The 26,606-nt window shown below is 32.5% G+C and overlaps 1 protein-coding gene across 1 annotated transcript in view; it reads right to left on the bottom strand.

The window, feature by feature from the left end:
* Positions 1–13,208, bottom strand: part of LOTGIDRAFT_109924 (hypothetical protein) — a gene marked incomplete at both ends in the record, with an annotated part of 46,062 nt that extends 32,854 nt beyond the window's left edge. Inside the window, one exon of the mRNA XM_009047268.1 lies at positions 13,089–13,208. Within this exon, the coding sequence (XP_009045516.1) occupies positions 13,089–13,208 (120 nt within the window). The remainder of the gene's footprint in view (positions 1–13,088) is intronic.
* Between the last annotated feature and the right edge of the window lie 13,398 nt (positions 13,209–26,606).

Here is a 26,606-nt window from a genome sequence, read left to right as displayed (position 1 = left end):
ACTATAGTTAAAAGAAATCAATAACTGAATTGCAGGCAGGATACACTNTAATGATTTCTATAAACTTCAGAACAATTCAAATCCATTTAGCAATCAAAATCTACATTTTGATACCAGAAAATCTAACAATGGAAAGACAATAGGACCAGTGATTGACTGTGGTAACAATAGAATGATGAGGATAACGCGAGATGTCAGGGCAGACCACAGAATGATGTTACCAGTAAACAATGACAGGTTAATTGGAGGTAAAGGAATAAAGATGCACAGGTGACAGAACAGAATAAAACAATGGTTGATAATAATCAATAAACATCAACATGGTGAATCTCACATTCTTATTTAGGCTCCATTATCAATTCACAATTTACGATTCACATATTTAAATCATTTTCAGAAAATCTTGAGCCTGAGTGTTAAGGTTGTAACTTTGTACAAATGACAAAGTTACCAAAGCACAGGCACAGGACTTGTAGATCTTAAGTTCTTTAATTTGAATAAACAAAATGTCTGTTAACAATTAAATGACAGAAAGTTAACTGGTTATACTCCATTGTAAATTTGATACAATCTAGGAATGATAGGGTGTAAAATTGCAGTTTAACTAGGGCTAGTTGTCAAAATATTAACTTATGACAATCATATCTAACTTGTACTAATTGTCTAACCTGAGAATGCTCATTGGTGATTATCAACCTCTTATCTTGATAATCTCACGAAAACTGTTGGTTCTATAGCAAATGATTTTTGGTACATGTCTTTGATAAACGCAATTGGCACAAGAGGAGTTAACAATGATACCTTTATTCCCAGTTGCTTTAATTAACCTTTCATGATCCTCTTAATGGTCCACATTACACTTCATGTTTACAGGAGTGTGCAGTCCTGACACTTCAACGTTTGTTGAAAATGTTCATGCATTAAGTTAGAAACAATATGGATTGACCTCTAATATGTGACACCTTTTGTGTGGATAATACTATAATGATTTCAAAATAATACATTCTCAGAAGTGGACTTGATAGCGTATAAAAACAATGACCTGAGAGTCACTAGAATATTGGGATTGACAGATTTATCAAAATAATTTTTTAGGCTAGGGTTCCACTACCCAATAAATAAATCTCACTGAGACTTAAGATAAATTGCTTAGGTGTGAAAGCAATGAAGACCAATTAAAACAACGAAGATATAGCAGAAGAACTATGGATCCTAAAAACAGAAAAGTTTCAAAAGTTTCATATTCTGCAGCTCCTCGTAAAATCATGTAGGCTATATTGAAGGATACTACTAAATTTGAATCCATGATAGCGTTCATTAACAACATTACTATAAACCGATAAAAATAAATTTAATCAATTGTCTAGAATGGGCAAGGGTAAAGGTTATCAAGAGAAGGTGTTGACAGGCCACCCAGACAATGATAAGACAGGGTTGATTTACCTTTTAGACTGAAATAGGATATTGGTCACCACCCATCCCAAAATAAGTTGACCTCAACTCTAGAATGAAAGGAAGACAAATGGCCTTGAGAATGGTAGTGATTGGATTGGTGTAAATCCTTTTGCAAAATAAGTTAACCTCAACTCCACATTGGATTGAAGATGCATTTTAAAACAATGGACTTAAGAATGGTGTCATCTGTCATTTGACTCTGTTTAATGGTTTACCTTAGAACAGTAATTGGACATAACATAAGCTGACCTGGACTCTGGAATTAACTGAATATGTGTTTTAAACTAATGCACATAAAATGGTCTCAGTTTTCTGTCCTTTCCTGTCATTTGACTGAAACAGTAATTGGATTAGTCACAACACTTCCCAATAAAGAGTTGAACTCGACTGAAGATATGTTTCAGATCCAATGGCCTTGAGGTTTTTGTCTCTTTCTGACATTTAAGTATGTCTAAATTAGGCTGGTCACAAACCATCCCCAAAATCAGTTGACCTCAATGAGTTTCAGACAAGTGGCCTTGTAGATAGTATCAGCTTTCTGTCTCTATCTGTGCAAAGAAGACATTTAACTCAGTCTAATGGTTTACATTAGAACAGTAATTTGACACTTTTAGCGAGGACACAAATCCTTCAGATGAGTCATTCTGAAACTTTTTGTCAGAAACTTTATAATTTAAGACTAGAAATAAATAAAGAAATAAGAGCTCATTTTGGTTGATTACCAATATTTTTCAATTTGATGATACATGAGCCATCTTGAAGTTATTTAGACACGAATATTGCAAGAGACAAACTTTGACAGGCCTTGGGGAAGCAGGAAATTTGAGATCGCCATTGACAACAGGTGGGAAGGCACAGGTGAGCTATTGTTCACCTTGACAAGAAATCAGAAACTGTCCTCCTCAATGAAGCAGTGGATAAATATAAGGTTATCAGTTTCTATAGGGTTTAATTTTAGATTTTACCCTTTGTAAAGGCATGAGCTAAGGATACCTGATGTCTCCTTTTTTATTCATTTACTCAATCATTGATATTCTTCAATTTTCTTTCAGATTAAAATTAATTGAAGATTTGTGATTTAAGGTGCACCTGCACAAAAACTGGGATAGACAAACAAAGTATTTTAAACTTTTGCCTTCATGTGGAGCTGTGTCCTTGCTTGCACTAAACACAGTTAGGTATTGATGAATTTTGTCACACGCTTCAATTCAGGCTTCTAGGCCAAGCCCAACAACTAGCAAACTGTACCAACATCAGATTTCTTTGGCCAAATAGCTCTGGTCACTCATGTACATACTGATACAAATTACATGTAGCAGTTTCATTGATCTTTTAACTCAGAAAGTGAACTCAATTGATTTAATAAAAGTTGTAAAGACATTGTTCACTTTATGACCACCTCCAGTCCATAATAATTCGACATTAATTCTACCAGCAGAGCTATAGAACATGAATAAATGCACCTCTTTCACTGTTTTATGGCAGAAAATTTCAATACAAAATCAATGTATAGGGTCCAGCTGTGACATGGCTTGATTTAAGATGTTCAATAAGACTTTCTTTCTTCTGACCTTTACAACATCAAAGGTCAGTTTCGACATAAATCTCTTTTGTAAATCCATTTATATTGATACCTGGTGATCAATAGCTATAGTTTTAAAATAATAGTCACCAATTACAAGTCGTATACCTGTAGTGACATTTGCAATTTTTAAAAATTAAGCACTTAATTTTTCAAATATTTGACTTATTTTTCAAATTGATGTCAGTCATAAATATTGTGACAACCATCATTTTAAAATATTCTAAACATTTGATGTAAAGTCAAAAGGTCAAATTGTTGCCAAATTTTTTGCACCTGATATTATGTTTTCAATGTTTGTTTTTTTTAAATTTAGTAAACATCAAACTTGTTTATCCAAATTTGATATATTTAAAACTTTCATACTTTGAATATACAAAAACAGATTGAAATTTTCGATAGATTTTTTAAATTATAGATTGTTTAAAATTTTTACAATTGAAACATTTCCAGAAACTTTTCAACATTGGAAAATGATTTAAATTGAAATATTTGTGAAAGTTTTGAAGGATCTGAAAATTTGAGGACAGTTTTAAGACTAAACATTTCTACAGCAGTTTTAAATGGTTGGGAAATTTTAGAATTTTTTATTATCTTGTAGAATAGTTTTACAGCAGTTTTTAAAATCAAAAGAATTTTCAGACCAACAAATTTTTGGCGAACTGTGTAAGACCAGTCTGTAACAACTTTTGTCAGAATAAACTAAACTTGTGGATATTTTCAAGACCAAAATATTTTGTCACAGTTTTTAAAACAAAACATTTTAATGCAGTTTTTAAGTTGGAAATATGTTTGGATGGCGAACTGTGTAAGACAAGTCAGTTCCGACCATTGTTAAAAAGTGTCAGAATAAACTATCTATTGTATGTGCCACCTGTCATACAGTTGACTTTGTAATAGTTTTTAATAAGTAAACTCAGGTATGGCGTCTCACTTTTCATTTTTACTCACTCACAAAATCAACATTTATTCTTCTCCATTTTGACATCTTAATACCTCTCATACAATATTAGATTTCAATTTCATTGGCCCTGATTTCTGACATGAAATAACCTTTCTATTAGCCACAATATTAACTTTGGTTGGTTTCTTTCATATGGTCATTTTATAGAAAGTGTGCCATTTCTTATACACAATGTCATAGGATTTTATTATAAAAAGGTCTCAAACTTTATTAAACCTTTTTATTAACTTGAAAACATGAACAGAGATGTATGATAACTTATATACAGTGTCACAAAATGACAAAATTTTGCTATAAAGGGGGTTGATACTTTAAAGTAAATGAGATTCAAGCTAACGTTGATCATTATTTGATTTCCGATATGATACATGTACCTCTTAATTAACCTTTTGTGGTTAGATATGGACTTTTTATGGACTTTATGATAAGCTAATATCCAATTTTCTATGGTTTTCCTCTTTGACCAATGTCCTTTATTTACCTTATTAACATCTGCATAGTCATATATTCTGACATGTGCCTTGAAGTCTAATATTACTCTGATGTATGCTTTTTTAATAAGGCCACAGCATCTGTATTGACATTGTATGTAATTAATTTTTGAAAAGAATATGGACTGGATCAATCATGAAAGCTATGAATGTCAACCTAAAAACTGGCATTAAAGTGAAATGAGAATATAACTCATGAAAAACAACAGTTTCATTATTTAGTTTAAGAAATCGGACATGTATGGCCCATTGGAAGCTTCAATGCGAATATGCATTATATCAATGCAAGTTGACATCACTTGTATCAATATTTGTCTTTGTATACTGCAACATATTTCAAAAGACATTCAGTATATTAATATTTCAATATAACTTTCCAGATATGAATGATAAAAATTCAATCTGATATACCACAGAATGGTGTATCACCGTATGTATATCATTATAAGCTTAAAGATTTCAGGTTAAAAAAGAGAAATTGATCAAATGTCATGAAAAGAGTATGAAACAAGCTTAATCCCCCTGTGGTAGATAGTTAATCTGGGATTAAAATCTAATCCTGTGCATGGAGTAGACATATTGGCGTGAGGTTGGTTTATTTCAGTGTGTTATACTGTGATAGTGAATGTCACATGATATACATCTTGACAAGCACCTGCCAGTATTTCTCTCATTATTTTCATCAATTTGTAATAACTCTAAATCTACCGTATACATATAGTCCGAAATTTATGTTGTTAAACCTTACAAGGATGCTTATCCAGTCTCTTTACAATGAAGTAGTATCTGTGAAGATGTATGTGGCTTTGAAAAAACTGACATTTTGGAAGATACATCAACTCATAACCACTAGTGAATTAGTAATAAACAGCATGTCTTGAGTTTCAGACTACATATATATAATGAATAATATCAGACAATTCAACTGGAGTCTGCTTTCATTATTAATGACATTGAGACAATGTCACTGCAACTTGTGAACATGACACAGATCGAAATTTGAATTTAATTCATATGCAAACTGTATTCAAGTATCTTTATAACCTCAGGCAAGCATGTGCAGCAAACAATTAAATTTAAATACGACTTAACGAGGCTGTCACAGCATATGTGAGCCTCTGTAATATCCTGCCCTCTGTGTCCTATTACCTGTATGTTACATCTGTGGAAACCAAGTATTACCTTACATTTCCCAATTGAAGTTATTAAAATTTGTAGTTTCCTGGTGTAAAATATTTATTACAAGTTACATGGTAGAGTTAATTAGTAATATCATAGTTAATACAAGGTATTACACCAGGAAACAAAGAGGATTATATAACTCATAACTAAATATTATAGTTTAAAGGGGTTTATCCATCTAGTTATTCAGTTTACCTAACTGACAGAGCTTATAGGGATACATCCTTCTAAAAAATTTATAAGCTGAAAGAGCTTATTTGACTTAAAATCAGATTTCGGTCTTACTGTCAAAGCTTAGCGATAAATATCAAATTTAAAAGCTAAAAGAGCTTATTAGAATTAAAATTTGATTTGGAGCTTCTCAGCAATACATATCTAGCTGGTACAGTTGCTAGTTTCAGTAGCGTTTCAATGAATCATTGGGTCAGGGGGTCGAGTAGGAGCCACAGAATTGTCAAGGGAGGCCATTCTTCCCTTTCCAAATTACTTACTTCTCCTTATTTTACTAAATATAAACACCACAATAGTTATAAACAATACTTTAACCTTGTGCCAGAGCCTTATATTGAACAGTAACTTGTTATTTTCAATCACCCTAATCCCTATGTTAAGTTCTATTTGCATGTCATGATAGAATTTAGACGACTTTATCTCTTTGAATGATGCTTCTCCAATTGTTTAAATAATCACTGTGCCGCTATCGTGACTATAAATCAACAATAAATCTTCAGTATTAAACCTCATTGTTAAAATGATTAGAGACATGCAATATGCAGTTAACGGATGTTCTTTAGATTTATGATTTATTCATTGTTTCCTGTGGCACAATCAGAACAAATGAGCAACTTGTCTTCTATTTATACTTGACATGAATCATAGTCTCATATGAAAAAACGTGCATGGCCTGTAGCACACGGAAACTTGGTTAACTGTCCCATCAAGCATTTAAGTGATTTGTATTTTAATGCTAACAATAGACAACACCAAGCATAATGCAGTGAAGAAAGTTCTGCATAGAAAGTAGTGCTAACTCTGCAGATATCAAATTATTATTCAAGAATGGAAACATGCTAAGAGTGCTTAATACTTTCAACTGTTATTGACTAGCATATCATGAACCTTTCTATAGAGATACATCAGGGTTCAATTTCAATGGATTACCACAATCCCATCAATATGTATAAGCTTCATGAAATAAAGATTCCATTCAGACAAACCTTGCCCACCCAAGATCTAATTAGTGAATAATGAATGAATGATACCATCGTTAGATGAAGATGAATAAATAATAGATGCTGAATGTTATACTTAGATAGTGTGAGAGTTTCAGCTGTGATATACAAGTACATAGGAAGAAGCACAAGTAGAAATACATGTTTCAGGTTCTGTTTTAATATTTCTTTATTGTATAATACAATTGATGTATTGAGCACTATATTTAACAGTTGATATTTCCATTCTGAATCATAGGTGACTCTGTTTTGTTAAAATTTCCTTCAGTGCACACAGGCTGTTTTTTTAAGTTTTCATATGCCTGCTCTGGTAAAAAAAACTATGGTATAGGTATAACTAGAAAAGCAAGGGTTATAATATAGATAAAATTTTCAAATACAATACATCCATTGAGCGCACATTAGTGGCAAATTATGCAATTTAATATTGTATCAGATATTTCTCATATCAAACCACTCAGTTTTGTACAATCCTTTCTAATTGACCAATTACTCCTTTTAGTTATCTTTCTTTCATCAATTATAATGCATTTAGTCAAATTGAAATGATGTCACCACTATTCATTTTACATCATAGGGCAATATTGACAATGATCTTAACTGTATTCATTATGAACATTAAGAAAGGTATTAAATATTATGAAATATAGTATGGGATGGTTTATTTCATTTAATAGAAAATATATAGATTTGATTGAGGTATTTGATGTGACTGTATTTTCCAGTCTCATCTGATTGGAGCCATGCCTTGGTAATTTTATTTTAAGGACTTTATTATATGCAGAATGAAAAATTTATAGGATAATATAAGTTTTAATCTGCAACTTTGACTTAAAATTGTCTCTATGGGAGAACATCTCCAATAACAAATTATACAACACAAAGTTCTCTTAGGTGTTTTTTTATTGTTAAAGGAAATTGGTCATGCAGATAAAATGCAAAGAAAGTCATGCAAAAATGTAAAACTTTACCACAAGCTTTTACTTTTGAGTCATTATTTTGTGTGTAGTCATACGTATTTGACAGGTGCCCCCCATGGTTTATAAGTGCAAACATGTGATTTGTCAAATATCAAACAAAAACCCTTTACATATATATATCCTGAATTACTAATAATATTTTTATACTTATTTCTCTTTTCATCTCCTGTTGACATAAGTCATCTATAAAAAGGGTGGGGCATGGCTACCCATATATATCCAAATTTAGTCTAGGAAAAATCGAATCTATTTCTAGGAAAATGAAACATCCTATTTTGACAACTATTAAGTTGAAGGGTTCAAATAAAGAGTGGTTCATTTGAATTTTGACAAAATTCATGAAGGTCCTTTTGAGCTGAAAAAACGATCAAGTTGTCGATGGTGAATTGAGCAGTATCAGTTTATATTTCAAAAAGCATCATACAGTTATTCAAATTTTGGGCTGGCCTGGCTTATCTCTGCTCCCCTCTTTTTCAGCATTTTACATTGGGAAAGAACTGCCTGTGAATCCTCGTGACAATCTGCCGTCACCTACTCAACCTCCTACCTAATGTTTATAGGTAAGTCCCTAATTGACATTTGTGCTATGAACTGAAAAAATTCATAGTTTACATCATACTCTTTAATGAAAAAGGTGAAAATCTCACAAGCAAAGTATCGTATTTTACATAATAGCTGAGTACACCTTATCACCATATAAAAAGATGTATAAGAAAAAACAGCAAGACATAATTTCAGAACAATACAGGTATTCATTGTGTGATTTCTATTCAAAAACCAAGAGACCGTATTACATAGCGGTTTCCCACGATATTCGAATAAACCTATCATCTACAATCAACCAATAACACACACGTTTTGTTTAATATATAATAAAAATACCAAAAGTCACAATGTGAGGGTGTCAAAATTAATTTCCCATAAAAACCAAATCAACAAAGAAAAAAATATTATTTTTTAAGAAAATACGTTCAAGGTAGTCTGCACTGTGAACATGTAGATTTGTTTAATAAGAGGATTAGAGTCAATACTATATATTGAAGAAATGTGACTTTAATATTAAAGAGTAATGCATTAAATATGTCTTTATTCATTTACATAGTATTGACTTGTATAAATGCGCTTCTCAATTGCCCTTAGATATCATAAGAAGCTATTGCAATAGTAAGTGGCCCTCACACCATAGTGATCACCAGTTGGATAAAGTTTCGAATGCAACTCTCATGCTACTGGGCTCAGCATTGCATTTGGAATTCCTGGCCACTTTCATTATTCTCAATCATATGCAACTGATAATCGTGTGTGAGGGCACATTTAGTACTAGTGCATTTCTTAGAGTGATAGTGCAATAGTGATGTCACAACACATGGATTTAAAGCAATTAAATAGAAACATTCCCTTTTAATATACAAACGATGTCTGCGATAAGAGGTTTGAATATGAATTTTTAGCTTGAACTACTACTACTGGTTAGGGATGACGTCTGCTTCTGTGGGGAAAAAAAATCAAAATCGCAGAAGTTGAGCTTGAACCATACATTTCTTATTATATAAGAAACTTAACAAGGGCATGTGGGAATCTCAAAGCTATCTAAATATTTTGTTCAAACACAATAGATAACAATTGACCCCATGTCACTATACATGCCATGATGTCATGACATAACCCATTATTGGTTTTACTACTGACATAGCTTGTTATATATCAATTGTCATTACCCTGTACAAATCTACTCTATGTTTACATTGTTGTGTCATCTTTTAACCTTATTTTCTTTCCTTAATATATAAATCAGTTGGTTGTAGACATGATTATTGTCTCCTCTCTGACATAGTAATAGTCTGGAACAATAGATGATAGATTTGAATAAAGCTTGGAATGTTGAGAAAATTTGAACTAATTCAAGATATTAACTTATATATCATAGTCTACATATTTGCTTAACTAGCTGATAGAATGTTATCTCAGCCACCCACAACATCTCCAAGGCCTTAATCTATTACCACATTGAATTAATCATTGACCTAAACATCCAATCCAAATAAGCAAAGACAGTGGACAAATATTTCCCTCAAGGCTATACTTTCAAAAATTTCATAAAAGACTCTTAGTAAAGTACTTCACATATCTTCAAAAGACTCTACAGCAAATTAACTTTAAAAGTGATACACCCCATCTCATTTGTGATGCATTTTTGTTCTCAAAAAGTCATTTATTTGAAATTCAAACACCTTCAATCCACTAATGTGCGATTTCTAGTGAAATCCAAAGTGTGGGAATTTTTTGATAAAGGTTAAAGTGGCTATCTATCATTATGACAAAGTTAAAGTATTGTTTAGATAATTAGCCAGATCAGGTTCAAGTAGGTTATCTTGTCAGTTCACCTAGGGCTGCTTTAAATACATTTCAATAAATCAGGGACGCAGGCCGAAATAGGTCAGTTGTCTGAAGATCGCATAGCATGAAACTCAGTATGACATCATGTTTTTTAGGTTATGTTTTAACATTTCTGAATATATTTCAACATTTATTTATGTCTCTTTAAGGCAATATATACCATCTCTGGTTTGCGCCACATGACAGGTTTACGTGACATCACAGATATGCTTTTAATTTGGAAAGTTTATTGTACACGGAAGTCACATGGGCATAATAAATTTGAAAATCCTATTTGCAATATTGTAATTGTTCATTGGAAAGAGAAATGTAACTTAAGTGCTTAAAAATTTATGGTCTAAATCTGGTTCATTTGATTTTGTAGAACATATTGCAAGCAATTATGAATCAGATGAATACATTTAAGCAAAACCATTGTTCTTTAAGTGTATAGTATCGATTCCACAAAAATTATGAGTATTGCAAAGGAATAAAAAATATAATGATATAGCAGATAATCATCATGCCTCAGTTGACAGCAACTCAACAAAAAACCAAAAAACTTAAGTTTGATAAGTGCATGAAAAGAAATCACGCTGGAGTAAGGACTACATCTCAAATGACAGCACTTTAGCAGAAAATAGCAGAAATGTCAGGAATAAGAGTAGAAGTGGAAATTGACAGGTAAAAATCTTGAAACCAGAGACCATAATGAGTTAATTGGGCAATAAATACCATCTATTACACTTGTCAAAATTGATATAAAACAGTGTACAAGATAATGGTTCTCCGATTATCTTTAATTATTGTCCCTCTATTGTTTTAAGGTTATCAAAATAAGGAGAACAAGCCACAGATAATTGCCGTGCCCTAATTTGCCAGCAATATATCACAATTTCATGGTTATTATTGTGAAGGGTTAAATATACATAGGGACTGCAACTAGATAAGGAAGAGTTTACAATTTATATCAGTCTCCAAGAAATAAATCACTGCTAAATTTTAAGATCAACAGTTACTTTTGGCTCCATGTCTCCATTGAAAAAAGACTGTGACAAGGTTGGGCTAGGCAGGGCATGCTCTTCTTTCCTAAACACCCAATGCCACTCTATGACTCGGCTTGTTAAATTTACAATCTTGGCATAACTAACATAGCTAATATTGTATATTTGGTATATTTATTCCATGCCATGGTGTTGGAGTAGTAATGATACAGTACCACTGCAAAGACCTTATCAAATCTGAGCTCTCATACAATGAATACCATGATGGGTTTCCCTTTCAAAGCAAGGTAGCCTTAACCTTCAGCAACAATAAAATTTAAAACGTTGCAATCAAATCTAAATTATTCTACTTTTTCAAAGATTAATAAAACTTAGATGAGAGTGCACATAAACTTTGAATTTAAAAAGGAACATAATAGTTAAAATGTTTAAACTTCAAAAGATAAAAGCAACAGAAATAAAAGAAAATTTTGAAGATTTTTGATCAAAGGGATCTGAACACTTGATTTATTCTAAACATTTAGTAATCTTTGCTCAGAATTACAATAAAAATCTTTAAATAAACTTTTTAATACGTGCCACGAGTCCACCCCATTTTTCTACCATTTGGTAAAAGGGGCCGCTACCTTTTTTCAGTCATTATTTACTCCTAACTAATCCTTATACAATCAATGAGTATAGATCACTTGATAGGGACATTATGGGACAAAGTGACGGCCGGCCTCTCGCCCTGGTCAAACAGGGGTCACCCACTGGGGTCACCTACTCCCCATCTCTTTCTCTATATTGTTTACTGATGGTACACAGATAGAAAGTGAACATCCATTAAAACCAAATATCTGGCCATTTAATAAAGATCTATTTCATTTTCTGCTGACATTTACTCTTTCTTTCATGAGAAATTCTCAAATTTGATGGTTCAAATATTACGGTAATCAGATCTTGAAAGTAATGTATCTCCTGGACTTGTCAAGAGAAGCTGTAGAGGGAGCCCTTTTCATTGTCCAGTAAAAGGCATATGCTGATGAAAAACCACTAGTTTGTGCTCGAAAAAGGGGATATTATGATTTTTTATCATTACATAATATATATGTTCCATTTTTAGTCAAATTTGAGTGACAGCACTAATCGAAAGCCCTAAAGAAATCAAAGTCACATAGTCAAATTGAAAACCCCACTTGATTTACTAGTATGAGAAAATCTTTAAGCAATAGCCAGAAGACCTATGCAGAGGAAATTGTGAGAGTCGTTTGGATGAGAAAATAAATAGATTAACATTTCTGAAAACATGCCACTAAGTTAGTTTTTATTGACAATTTGTTCAGTATTTACTCTGGAATTGTAGAAGTTGTAAGCTGCACACTGTCTCAATATTGATAATAGAACTGGAAATGCACAACTGTAAATAAAGATGCATGTAAACTTGTGTTTTGTGACTTGTTTGTTACGCAGTGTGTTTTGATGGGAAATATATTTATTCATTTCTTTGATTTTGTTTATGTTGTGTGACACATGGATTGCAATGCAGAAGGGATATGTGAGGGTTTCCTCCTTGTGATATACATTGGGTCTTTGGTTTTGATGAATAAAGGCTCACATTTGGTCTAATTCTGCTCCATTGCTACATATCTGATCATGGGAATCAGTCGATGTAAGGAATAAGAAGCAATTCAATGCAAACTTACTGCTCTAGAGTGATTCTATATATAATCATTCATAAAACATGCTGAAAGATAATCTGTCTGAGCTCAATCACTCAACCACTATCAACCCTGTTCTTACCCTCCTCCCTGCTTATCAACTTATCAGGAGAAAGGCTTACCTGTACAGCACTATTCACAAAACAATTATTTTCACCCGGAGCATTGCGTAATCCTTTATTAGCTGATATAGCTATGCTATTATGTCTATCCCACGTATCATAATACGGGTTAGAGTTCATTAAATATGCCAAATCATCCATTGTGGCAGAGAATGATTACACTTCTTGATGAATCTATCCAGCACTTTTATACTCCATTATCTGAAAAGAGAAATGATATATTTTGTCAAAATTTGGAATATTTAATAAATCAACATTATTAGCTTTATAGTTTATAAAGACAATCCCAGGCACTGAGTCATTTCAGGCATACTGAAAGGCAGTGATAGATTGTACTATGTTTTACCAGATGAAGTAAGAATTAAACATTATTAGATATCTGGATTCTATAAGATATGCTGAGTTGGCAAGTGGCATCAGATAATCCAAACAGGTTAACATGCCTTGCCTTCTTAATACTAGGCAGAATCCTACGCAGGTGTCTTTAGTGTCACCTTAATAAATGATAAATCCAAAAATGCTGATTCTGTTACTCCAAAAAATAGATCCATAAAAAGTTATTGTTGTTAGGTATATTCATTCTTTACACTGATTCTACAACTTTTAACAATTGTGCCTTATGAAAGAAATAAACTACAGGTCTCTTCCACGTGTTATACACACCTTTACATTGTTATCAATGAACTGAAAACACCTTTATCTCATAAACTATAGGCAATGGCAGGTAACAGTACTACCTACTACTTCTATGTACTAACAGATTGGCATATATATCATTAAATAAGCTGGAGAAATAGTTTACCCATTCACATCTTTCATTCTATATATCATTGTATGTGATAATGGTTTGTTATACACAGTATATTTTGTCTTCAAAAAAAATAAACAAAACATGTTCGTTTCAGATATCCTATAATCACCACATGCAATGTGGAATATCCATAGATCAATCAGTAGAATATACAATATCCAATATGTTTACATATAGATACATGTTAGAGTTTGAAAACCAGATATTTAAAGGTGAAACACTGGAGAGTTGAGAGTAAATATTTTATTCTTATAATTAGAGCCATTATGGTTTTTCCATAAATTATATCTCTCAGATCCAATATTTCAAACATCACTTAAAACCACCTCACTGGTGAGTAAAGATCAATAGTCCAAAAGGGGTCTCCAATATCTGCCAAGCACACAGTTGCAACTTTATCATGTTTATTGAAGGTAACAATCTTCATTGTACTACTATTCTAATACACTAAAATATAACTTTTACCAAAGCTGACCCGAGGATACACCAGATAGCACAAATGATACCTTGAATATATGTTCCACACATAGTCCCAACTTTTGAGGGTACAAATATAAGATGTTAATATCCAGTCTCCAGACAATCTGAAGGTCTTTTTCAATAATAAAATATAACTGTTATCACTTAAAACCCTGACCTCTGATCTAGAGCACTCTAGATCACGATCTTAACCTATTCCATATTGAATGTGTTCTAACTCTTCTGTTCCTTGTTTCGTTTCAATGTCTTAAAGCATCAGAGATCTTAATCTTTAACATACAACACTATTAATATGTTTCAAAACAAAGTGCTATTTACAATATAGACCAATATAAAAATACACTTAATAGAGCACTTTTGAACACTTAAAACAACACAAAGGGCCAAATTCATAGTCTGACAATTCTGATGTTTCCTCAAACTCTCTGACAACAAACAATGTTTCTATTTTTCTGTTATGTCCTTTGAATTTGGATTTCAAAATTGTATATTTTTTCATGAAATGAGAAAATGCCACTTCATTTTAAAAGTGCCTACCCAACAGATGCCTAGGAATTGGATCTCAGACCTCAAATTTTTTAAAAATCTTTTTCAAACCTGTAGTTAACATTTTGAGAAATAGAACACTCCACTAGGTTGAATGTTAGATTATTTGAGAAACTGAAACAGTTCTGAAACTGACCACACTTGTTACGTCTGGTTCAATAGTGCTTGAGATATTAGACAAGAGTCCAAACAAACCAAGTGCCATAATATTTCTACTTCAAACCTCCAACCAATATTGATATTAATAATGTAACAACAGGCAGGAAGATACGCTGGTCGTTATCTGTGTATAATGAAGGCTTGATAAACAGAAATGATGTAAAAAATAATTGATATTAAATAGACTGATTATTAAACAAATAAACTTAGACTTTTCCTACCTCCTTACAACACTTACTTCAACACTTTGTGTACTAACCATCTTTAAGCCAGAGCTTTATATTCTTAATAGACAATGCCAAGGTGTTATTCCCCAAGTCTAGTGCTTTTGATGAGATTTGCCTCAAAAATATCCTCAATTCTTTACCTTAATCCATCACCAATGAATAATTTTTGTGTCAATTTTCAGAGAACTATTGCTCTTTGAAATATACCAATGTTTCACAAAACTCGACTTCAGTACCTTCTTAGATTTACTCCCACCCCATTAGTAATACTGGTAGTAAAATTAAACACAGTAATGCCTAAAATCTTTCAAAAAAACCACAATGTCACCAGACACAATGAAGAGGGTTGGACATTATAGTAAGAGGATTATACAGATCTCTTGTAATAATTAAAGATGTTAATCCACTTAATGAGAGCCAAAAATAATAATTTTCTTTCTAATTAGAGAGAAGGCAATTTAAAAACAAAGGGTCTACAACTGTTAATTGCTCACTGGATTACAATGAAGTGAAATTTTACACCCTACTTTTCTACCCCTCTTGAAATAATTGCTCAAAGGATTAATGGATAATCTTGCCATTCTTTTGATGTTAGACTATTAGAAGATTTGTGTTAAAAACCCCTCCACTATAAATTAATAAATATTTGATGATATGTCACCTACAATGTTGACTTTCTACAATTTTGTCACCTGGTCAAGGTAATATAAGATAAGTTAATTGTGGTTTTATTGTAATTTCCATTATAATGACACCTTACTGGACTTGTAAGAAACTGGTTCGAGGTGTCAAGGTCTAGAAGTCTTACTGACCAAGTTGTGACATACGTAATAACCATTTATCCTTAAGCGTAAGGGGAGAAAAGGGTCATGGAATATTGCAATATTGTCAAAAAAAATCAGTCAATTCTTTTTATGGAAATGTTACATGTAACATGAATTTTTATCTCAGTACTTATGAGGATTCATAAAACATATCCTACACCTAAAAATTTTTGAAAACACTAAATGATGGGATGGCCTTGTAACAGCAGTTATAATTTTGGTCTAATAGCCTTTTTCCTTGAGACTAAAGCTGCAGATAGACAAGGTAAGGTGTCCAAGGCAGGATAATTGATACAGTAGAATATATTGTGGAGTGACCAAATGATTTGCTTCATATATTTTCTACTGTATCTATTATACTGCACTACACTGTACCTAGTCTATGTGCACCATTACACTGTCACTTGCAGCTGTGAAAATTGAGTACAATATTAAATTCAATAGCTTATATGGTGCAGACATACCATAATGACATATTCAATAATTCAACACAATCTTATTTCAAAATCAGGTAATTGTATACCTATGTAATAATATATTACAAGTAATCAGTTAATAAAACTATATATCAAATATTTGACAGGTACTAAAACTTCTATTAATCTTACTGGGCTAATCAAGACCTACTGATCTAGATAATTAGCTCAGTATGTAGTCTTGAACAGTAGGTATATCTGGCAGTTAAGTTTGAAATATGAGATTTGACACATTAGAAACATAAATATGCCTAATTTTGAAAATGTACTCTTCTAATCAAGATTACTACTGTATCAAATTGATTTAAAGTATGCATGTGTGGTAGATTTCAATATAGAGAAAAGGGGTGCAAAACAGATAACTGGCACACTATCTCCATTCTTGCCTGGCAGTAAATCATTTCTAAATGAGGTCTGAAGAGCTAACAAGCTGCTTCAGGTGAGAATCAAGGTGTGAAAGGTCTGAGAAAACACTTAACTTCAAATTAACAGACTAACATATCAATAAAGATTATCAAGACAGCTCTGATAGCTATAAAGGAGGAATGTTTCCAATTCAGTCTAGACACAACCTTGACAATGCCTTCAGCATTTATAAGGTCTGTCCAGCTTATGATTTTTTTTATGAAGGCATACAAGTCTTCAAAACCAATCATTGGGATCCCAAATAAATGGTAAATCAAAGCCTTGACCTCTAATTTTGCAAACCAAGGAAGCTGTTCTAAGCCCTCCAATAATGCATTAACCTTTAAATAAGCCCTTGCAGATTTTCCAACTCACACGAAAACCTTGAGCTAGTTTTGGTAGAAATAAACAAAAAATTAAATTAATAAATCACTAAAATATTGACCTATTTTCACATTTAATGATCGAACTATATTTTCTAATTAACCTGTTTCACCAGGTATAAAAATAACACAAAAACCATAAACATCTACATTTTTATTAATTGTATCGGAAAAGATTCTAAGATAAAAACAGCTTAAGAAATAATGTTTCACATTTGTAAAGATTTTATAGGATAGAAGATAACACTTTGTCATTTTTTCCAGAAACAGGAGTGTTTTGTATTTTTTTCTTCATAATGTACGCTTCGATTAACTACTTTCATAAACATAAACATTATATTCAAAACTCAACATTTTTTAGTTCAGCTTCAATGCTCTGGTTTTCTTCTTGCCTAACGAAGATGATGGTGTACAAAATACAAAAACATTTTAATAACAATATTTGAATAGACTATTTATCAACATGAAGATGTGAAATTTTTAAATCTGGCCACGTATTCTCAAAATGATCTTAGCGCTAGGATGACCTGGAATCAATGTTATAAGATAAGAACCTAGGACATCCTATCTCTAGGATTGTTTCGAGAATACGTAGACTGATGATATTATTACAGAAATGAAAGCATTTTGATATGATTTTATAAAAGAAACTATTGTAATTTTTTGAAAACAGATGCCTCATATCTGCATGATTCTTGCATTGTTAAATATCGTACTTTCTCCTCAGAAAAACACCAACGGTTTTCACACCATACTCTATTGAAACAATCAGATTTGTAGAAACTATTTTGATACAAACATACCTCAACTTATCAATCATCCGTACGATTTTGGCAAAAAAATGCAACCTGTCACAGGTGCAAGTGTTAAAACTGTACAGGTAATTGATGGAAAGCCTTCCAGCTGATTGTAACCACTTTCTATATAAATAGTTCACATCTCTTACATAGAGAAGGTTAGATGAAGGTGAATGCTTTACAGTTCTTTATATTTTACATTTCTTGAGTAACAAAGGTGGTTGTATTTCAACAGATAAAATCAACATCTATAAAAAATACCTTAATGGGTTAAGAAGATTTCATTTTAAATCAATATTAATAATCGACCAATCATCCTAAGTAAGAATTTTACGAAATTGTCAATAACGTTCAGTGAGAGAGTTTTTAATAAGTGAATTGTAACTCAAATGCCATCTTATATGATGGAGAACTTGGAGAATCTATAGGGTGTATCATTTACTCCAAATTTCTGGTAATGCAGAAGAGTAAAGTACACATTAAGTTTCAAAAGAATATGAAAAAAATAGTTAACAGTCAGTTAACTGATGCACATACACCAAGCAGTGTTCTTCAGAGTTGTGCTGTGAAAAGAACATGTCTAGTTTCTGTAAGCTACAAATTGTATCAAATTGGAGCTTAACATTTGCAGTGAATTATTTTCTTCGCAGACCAACTTGAAGGTTATAACCCTGAACTAATTATTATGGAGACTAATTGCATCTAATTGAGTGTAATCCAAATGCATTTTGAATCTGTGCATACCATTTGAATTGATTTACTCATTAGACATTTGTCAATAGTGTCAGTGAACATCTGAATCATGAGATGAAGAAAGTATTGCAGTTCACATACATATCGTCGGACTTGTTTTTGAAAGTCGAAAACACATATCATTAAAAAACATATATACCTATATTTTCCCTCCAAATTTGGATGCGTCTGACTGATGAAATACAATAACATACCACCTTCCCCATTCACTTAATTAGTTTTAATAAAGTTTCGCATCATTAAATCTTTTTTAGGGTAAAAAGTTAATCTCTTTTATGAAGTCCCAAGTTGATTTTATGAGTTAAATGTCTTTGTTGTGAAATATTGATAAAGATGTTTTTTAAGATGGTGGAAAACAATGTACCATGACGAAATTGCTGGTCTTAAACTCCAACCTTGAAATAGCCACTGGCAATCAATGTAAGTGTTCGCACAACTGGTAGCAACTTATCAAGTGGCTCGGGTATATTTTTAACATCGATATTGAAGCTCAAATCAAACAAAATAACTACAAGAAATACATGTCTTTATCCGATTATGCGTAAAAATTACAATTTCAAAATTTCAGCTATTTGTATTCATGTGTTCTGTACAATGTTAGCTGCTTTGCAGTCAAATTTTAAACGGCTACGAATTGCCAAAGCATCAACCAATTTCCCTGTTCTTAATAACTAAATACAGTACATTTATAACTTACACTTCCAAGCCCCAGTTCTAAAAGGGTGTCCATGAACAGGAAAATAAGGGAGACATCCGCTACTATGAAGTATGACTTAACATGATCACATGATCAATTTAAATTTGAATAAGTGTGACCATTAAATAAACATGTCATGAAGGAACAACAACTTGTTAACACAAGTCATGTCTTCTCGAAGAATCTTCAACATTGCTGAATACAATAATTCTCCTATCGTAAACTAACCTACATTCATAACGCATAATAGAATAAAATATATTATGGACAAATCTGATAAAAAGTGTGTCACAAGTAACAATACAGATGATATTCAAGTATGTACTAGTCACATATGCTGATAATATTGACCTGGGCAAATTTACATAATATAGTGTGTTTTGAATAATTCATAAGCATATCAATACTATCCAAACGTCCTTCAAATCTGATTACAAAACAGCCCCAGATATTTTTTGTTTATTTTCATGCAATTATTTTACACCTTTCAAATTAAAATACTTCCTTGCTATTTATATATGCAATATCTATCTTCAACTAGTGGTAAATACAAAATAATGTGTAAAGTGAGTTCTCTTATTCAAATTACTGGAGCTTTAATGCAAAACTAGATTTCCTGGTAAGGGATTAGGTGCTGTAGGTTTGAATCCTCCTTAAGGTATGAGAATTATGAAGCCACTGCCATGCCTTAAGAGTCAGCCCAATGTCAAATTTAAAACCATTCAACCTACTCTTTAGAAATCTTGTCATTCTACAAAACAACTGTCTATTTCTTTTTTCCTGTGCCCAGTGCTTTCGAAAAACAATATGGCTTCCATCTTCAACCTAATGCAAATGTGTGCAAAGCATTCATTTCTTATGCTGAAGCTTAAATTAAACAGAAATTCTTACCAACCACACACAAAAAGGTTTATTACTCCATTTCAATATACATTAACAAATAAGAACTGTTTAATTTCAAATCACACAAACCAGATTTCTGTCATGAACCAGACACTTCAAATTATCTCAACCACAATTTCAAACGATGCATTATTCTGTCGAGTAAACAGCATTTCACATTAAAATTCCTAATGTAATTGTTTAATTTGAGTATGGTTGCAATGCAGCAATGTGTTAAATTAGTTAAAACAGATAAAACTTTGTAAATGTAGAAGAGAAAAAGCTCACAAGTCCTTGCTTCTGGCAAATATTCTTAGGGGCTTGGCCCCCTCTTAGCTTTGGGCCTGAGTTCAATGCATTTTATTAACATTCAGAGTCCTTGTTAAGAAAAGTTTTTTAAGATTTTCTTCTCTCCAGATCAACATCTCTGTCCAAAGTTTACATAAAAAGGTAATATAAGGTCACTGATGAACAATTCTGAAACCTGATAATTGTTATTATTTAATGTACTGTTGACCAGCTCTTTACCTAGATATTACATCTCAAAATCTTTCATCACAAGGACAATTCAGAGATATTTAGTTTTTATCATCTCAACTTATCACCTCTTTTATCATGCCTAATTCACTTGTTAATTGCCTACTTTTTATAAAAGCATATTATTAGGAAAGATGGTTTCAACCCAGAGTTCACTTATTTCTATCACAGTATTGCATGGGTTGATAAAATTTGATTTGCCAACGAAAGCAGAACGAAAGATATAGATTTGATTTCAGACTTCAACAGTTGATTGAATCATGCAAAATACTTCAAATTAAAATGTTAATTTCCTACTTTTTATGAAAATATATGAAAGATTTTAATTTGATTTTAAACTCATTTCCCTCAGGTTTAATTATCTCTTTCACATAATTGCAATTTGATTTCCTAATGAAAGCAGAATCAGGTTTCAATTTGACTCATATCTCTTACGTTTTCACTTTTTCTTTAATTTAATTGCATGGGTTGTTGCAATTTTAATTTTCCAATGAAAGCACCGTGATTGTTTTTGATTTGATTCCAGACTTCAAAAGCTGATTGATTGGACAATTAATGCAAAATATTTCAAATAGTTAAAAAGTGATTAATTACAGAGGTTAATAATAGGTGAGAGAATAACAATCACCTTTAGATTGTTGGAAAACAGAGGCTTTGTTAATCGCCTTTATCATCTATGGAAAGGCTCCATATGGCATTTTTTCACAATCCTTTCAAAGACATCTTAATTAGAAGAAGAGAAAGAAAGAAATATTGGAAAATTATGCAGAATCATCAGAGCAGAACTGTGTTTATCAATTAATATGAATAAATAATCAAAACAGATCATAAATACCATAATATAAGATTGAATATAATAACAAGAGATAGTGCTATTTTGACTGCAATTCTGAAGCATACAGAAGATAAACGAAGGGGCACCTGTACATCTTTCAAGTTAATCCAACAAGAATTTGGGTTCAAAAACTATGCTAAAGAATTGCGAGCCTGTAAAAGATAATCTGAAGAGAAAAACACTCAACTGACTTCTATTTTTGGACAATATTGACAATAGGCTAAATGATAACTAATGATCGACACAATAACAAAGGGATGAAAAGGGAATTAAAGGTAATAATGATGATAAAGGACTTGGCTGAAGATTATCCCTAGAACTATCAATATTAATAACAATGATAAACATACGGTCTTTCAACAAGGACCTGTCTAACAAACTTTTAGCTCTGTCAATGAAGTAAAAACACAATTGATCTGGCCCTAGCTCATACACTGACAGTTTTTTACAATTTCATTTTGTAAGAAGCAACAAGCACAAATTAGCTTGGCCAAAAAATAGTTAAGAAATTTTTGTGAATTTCACTGCATCAGAAGCACTTTATATTTACCTACACACCACTTATATTGTAAAGCAAGTTGACAGACTAAGATACCATGATTTGTACAAAAAAAGAGCTACACCCCAATCAATGAACTCGAACTACATATAAGGAGCATTAGAGATACCAACCTGCTAAAGTTGGTTCTAATTTCACAGGTATAACAGATACTAAAACTTAAAAAGTTGCCTCCATTTGCCAATTTCAGTCTACAGCTCTATTTCATTTAATTTATTTGTGCATTCAATGTAAAATTAAACCACAGTTTTGTCAGAATTTGAAAAATTCTAAAACAAACTCAGTCATGCAAAGAAGAACAATAGAAAGGAAATGCTGAATAATGAAGTTACAAATATTGCATCAATGAGTGACAAAAATATACACTCTGTTGATTCTGAATAGACATTAAGTATTAAAATCAATGATATATCATAACTTGATTTTTATCTGTATAAATGTTTCCAGCTAAATCATGTAGCATCATCAATAAACAGTTCATGTACCCAGGGAAACATAACAATTATTTCATTTTATACTGCAACAAAGCAATACATTAATCAATACCAATGAATGACTGTGAGGCCTGTTGGGTGAACAGGAGGGGCTAACTAATTCCCAACCCCTAGGAAATGTACCATCCCCAATAAACAGATTAGGTACCAGGGTAACATAACAATTATTTCATTTCATATTGCAACAAAGCAATACATTAATCAATACCAATTAGAATTTCTAGAGCAATAGTTTATGATTTGGTATATATAATCAGTAAAAGCTCAGAAAAGGGGCGAACCAACTCTAAGAAATAGATCTACATTTGTCCAAAGTTGAAGCTAACTGCCAAAGCAAAAGATCAATTTAGCTTCCTAAAGCGGTAATGAAAAATATGATAAAATATCAGCATTCAACGATATCTTATATGATTTATCAGATTGGTAATAAAACTGATAAGCTTATATTGAACAACTTTCTGACTTACAAAAAAACATTGCCTGTCCAGACTCATCGTAAGCGTGGCTAAGTACAATGAAAATAGAATAGGTAGATAGCAAGTAAATACAATTAAATGAAAGGGGCCGCTCTAAAAGGTAATAAAAGCCGCCGCCGGGTAGTTTTCAAATAGCTCCTGGCAACCAGCCAACTTAACTGTCATATCGTTTTAATTGTCATCAAAATTGAATTTTCAATCAATGTCGGCTTGTTTCAAAGAGAATTGCAGTCCAGATGAAAAATTAAATGTATTTTCTATTTGAATAAGGTTTTAGTAAACTAAATGAACACGGATGTTTCGTTTTTATTTTCACTGATTCCCCAACGCTTGTTTACACATGACTGGTTTCCAAGTGGCGACCCAACAATCTTTACCTGGCGTTTATAATGCAAAATGACAAAAGTAGTTCGGGGTTGTTTATAAAAACAATATCCCTTCAAAACAAAATAAAAAGAAAAAATGAACAAGATTTTCCCTTCGTTTACTTTCACACTTGCTAGTGTAAATTTCACTAAAGTTTACTTGTATTTTTAATTAGCACACCTGAGCAAATGAGACACGGTGCGACGTCACAGTTTGTAAAATAAGGACGGTTGACTCTCGTTTTAACGGCATGACATCTTGTACTTTGCGAAAAAATTATTGAAACAGGTCAAAATAAAGTGAAAGCTTACCTGTCTAATAAAATAATATTCAACAATAATCCACAAAGTCTGTCAAGTTTTTCTACAATTCTATTTTCACTATTTTATTGAAGTCCAATTGGTAAACACACCTTACACACTACATCCGCCATTAACAGCGTAAATGCAAATGAAGCGCGGAGAGATACGTCACGTGTGACTCACCTTTACAGACGAACAATAGTTTGTAATCAGTTAGTAATACTCCGCGCAAAAAATAATTCGCTTTTGTAACCGGTAAAATTCTTATTTTCTGCAAAGTTTAAAGTAAATTTAGAACTCAGCAATCATTGATTAATATTTTGGAATTTTGATAAAAAAGGTTCTTTCGTAATCAAATTTCGCTTTTGATGAAAGGATGATCGCACCTGAGACGATAGATAAATAGGTTAAAAGATCCCGTTAATACTACAGGGTCAAAGTTTACCCGAGATACCGCTACTCTCGTGCCCTTCTCGTTCCGCGCGCACCGTCACACTTCAATACCCATTTTTTTCTTAAAATAAGGGACGCCAATATTGACAGAGAAGAAATTTGATCAGCTTTTGTATATTATGGGTTTTACTTCTATCTATTTGTTTTCTACTTCGTTGGTCACGCTAAGATTTTAATGATAATCGGCCTTTATTGACAGAACCATAAATTTGAAAAACGGCAATTAAATTTTCCTTTTTTATTAAGAATAAATCCGTTACTTATTCAACCGTTACCCACAAAAATAAAACGGGCGAAATCGACTTGTTTCAGAGCGCTTCTCAGAATGATGATGACTCCAAAATGCACAAGAATAAATAACCATTCTCCCCGGCCTTTGCTTTCCTAATTTCAATTTTATTGTGTTTACAACCACTTTCTGATTACCAAACTTTGAGTACCATTAAATGCCAATTAAACTTTCCATTGACTTTCAGTCAAAGACTTCTTAGATGATGACTCTGTTAAAAAGGCATCAGAAGCAAACGCGTACATGTATAGCTCCAAATCCTAAGCGAGCTAATATAAAAAAAGAGTACTCTAAAAACCTCATGTAAGCTGTATTAGCTGTGTTGCAAAATAATCAGCTAGTGATACGTGCACATTTTGCATCACAGAATAACATTATGATATGGGTAGCAATTTTATGGGTAGCAATTATGCGGATAGCAATCTTATGGGTAACAATCTTGTGAATGGCAATTTTGTTGCTAGTCTAACAATCTTGTCTCTCCTAAACTTGGTAGATAATTTCTGAATAAGTCTTGGAACGCATCGCCAGAAGCAGGAGAAGCTAAAGTGCACTAGTTGTCATGGTATGAGGTCATACAAAATGATAATTTAAAAGAACTGCAAGGAATAAATGGACATCAATAGTCGGATTTTTATTGGGCAAACGTGATAAATATATCAGCGAAACAATAGCAGACACGGGGCACGAGCAAAGACTATTTGTAAACAAAATGCATCATAGCTCACGGAGCAGAACGGTCATCCTCTGGACACACGGTTCAAAGGGTGCAGTATAGTAAATTTGGCTTGGACATTTTGGGGGCACCTTATAGTAAAGGTGTCTAAAGGTCAAGTCCAGGTAAATCACTAGGTAGGCTGTAGGTGGTGACAGGTGTCAGTCAAATATGACAGGTAACGTAAGCCTATAATTACATACTTGGTATATATCATGACGTATATCGTAAAGGCCTTTATGCACATTCTAAGGCTATATCTCGGATCTGCTTTAAATTATCACTGCACAGCCTTGTCCTCCATGCAGCATGCGACCGATTGCATACTTAATACAAGTTTGAATGTATAGGGTATGGAACTTGAAATTAGCCACACAGATCGATCACTTTTTTTTCAGAATGAAATTCCATTTCCGTAGAAAATTAATATTAATGCTCTAGAGCAGTGACTGAAATATATAATAGACCAGGCCCGAAGCTACATCCCCCTCCCTCTCACCACCCGAAAAAATGGATTGCCTCCCCCGAACAATCAAGTCTGGGTACGGGCAAGGTGCTTTACAGGCATAATGGAATAAAACAGAAGTCGGACAGGTACTCTCCCTTCAAGTAATGTCTTGGTTCCAAATTTTTTACTATCCGTAAAAGTGTAAAGACCTAATTCCAATTTTAATGTCCTTAATTTCGATCTTGAATTTGAAAAGGCTTCCTGTGACAATACAACGAACAATACTGGCCTATATTGTTGTGAAAGGAATTGTATATAGGCATAATTAGTCCACTTATATATAATCAGGTAAGTAGAATAGGTAAAAGGTGACCAGGTACACCCAATTCGATCTTATACGATTCAATTCACATTGTAATCTTTGCTGTATTCATTTCATGAATAGAGGGCTATCACAATACAGACTTGCAAGGTTCCACCCTTTCCGTTGTAAGGCAAATAATTCTGCTTTCGTTAAGGTCAATGGGACCATTTTAAGATCGCTGCCAGTGGCGAAACCAGGTTTACGTCCGAGAGGGGGGGGGGGGGGGAATTTCTAACCTAG

The sequence above is a fragment of the Lottia gigantea genome (assembly GCF_000327385.1).
Source record: "Lottia gigantea unplaced genomic scaffold LOTGIsca_11, whole genome shotgun sequence".
NCBI lineage: Eukaryota > Metazoa > Mollusca > Gastropoda > Lottiidae > Lottia > Lottia gigantea.
Note: the sequence above shows the minus strand (reverse complement) of the source record. Positions and strands in the feature narration are given on the sequence as shown.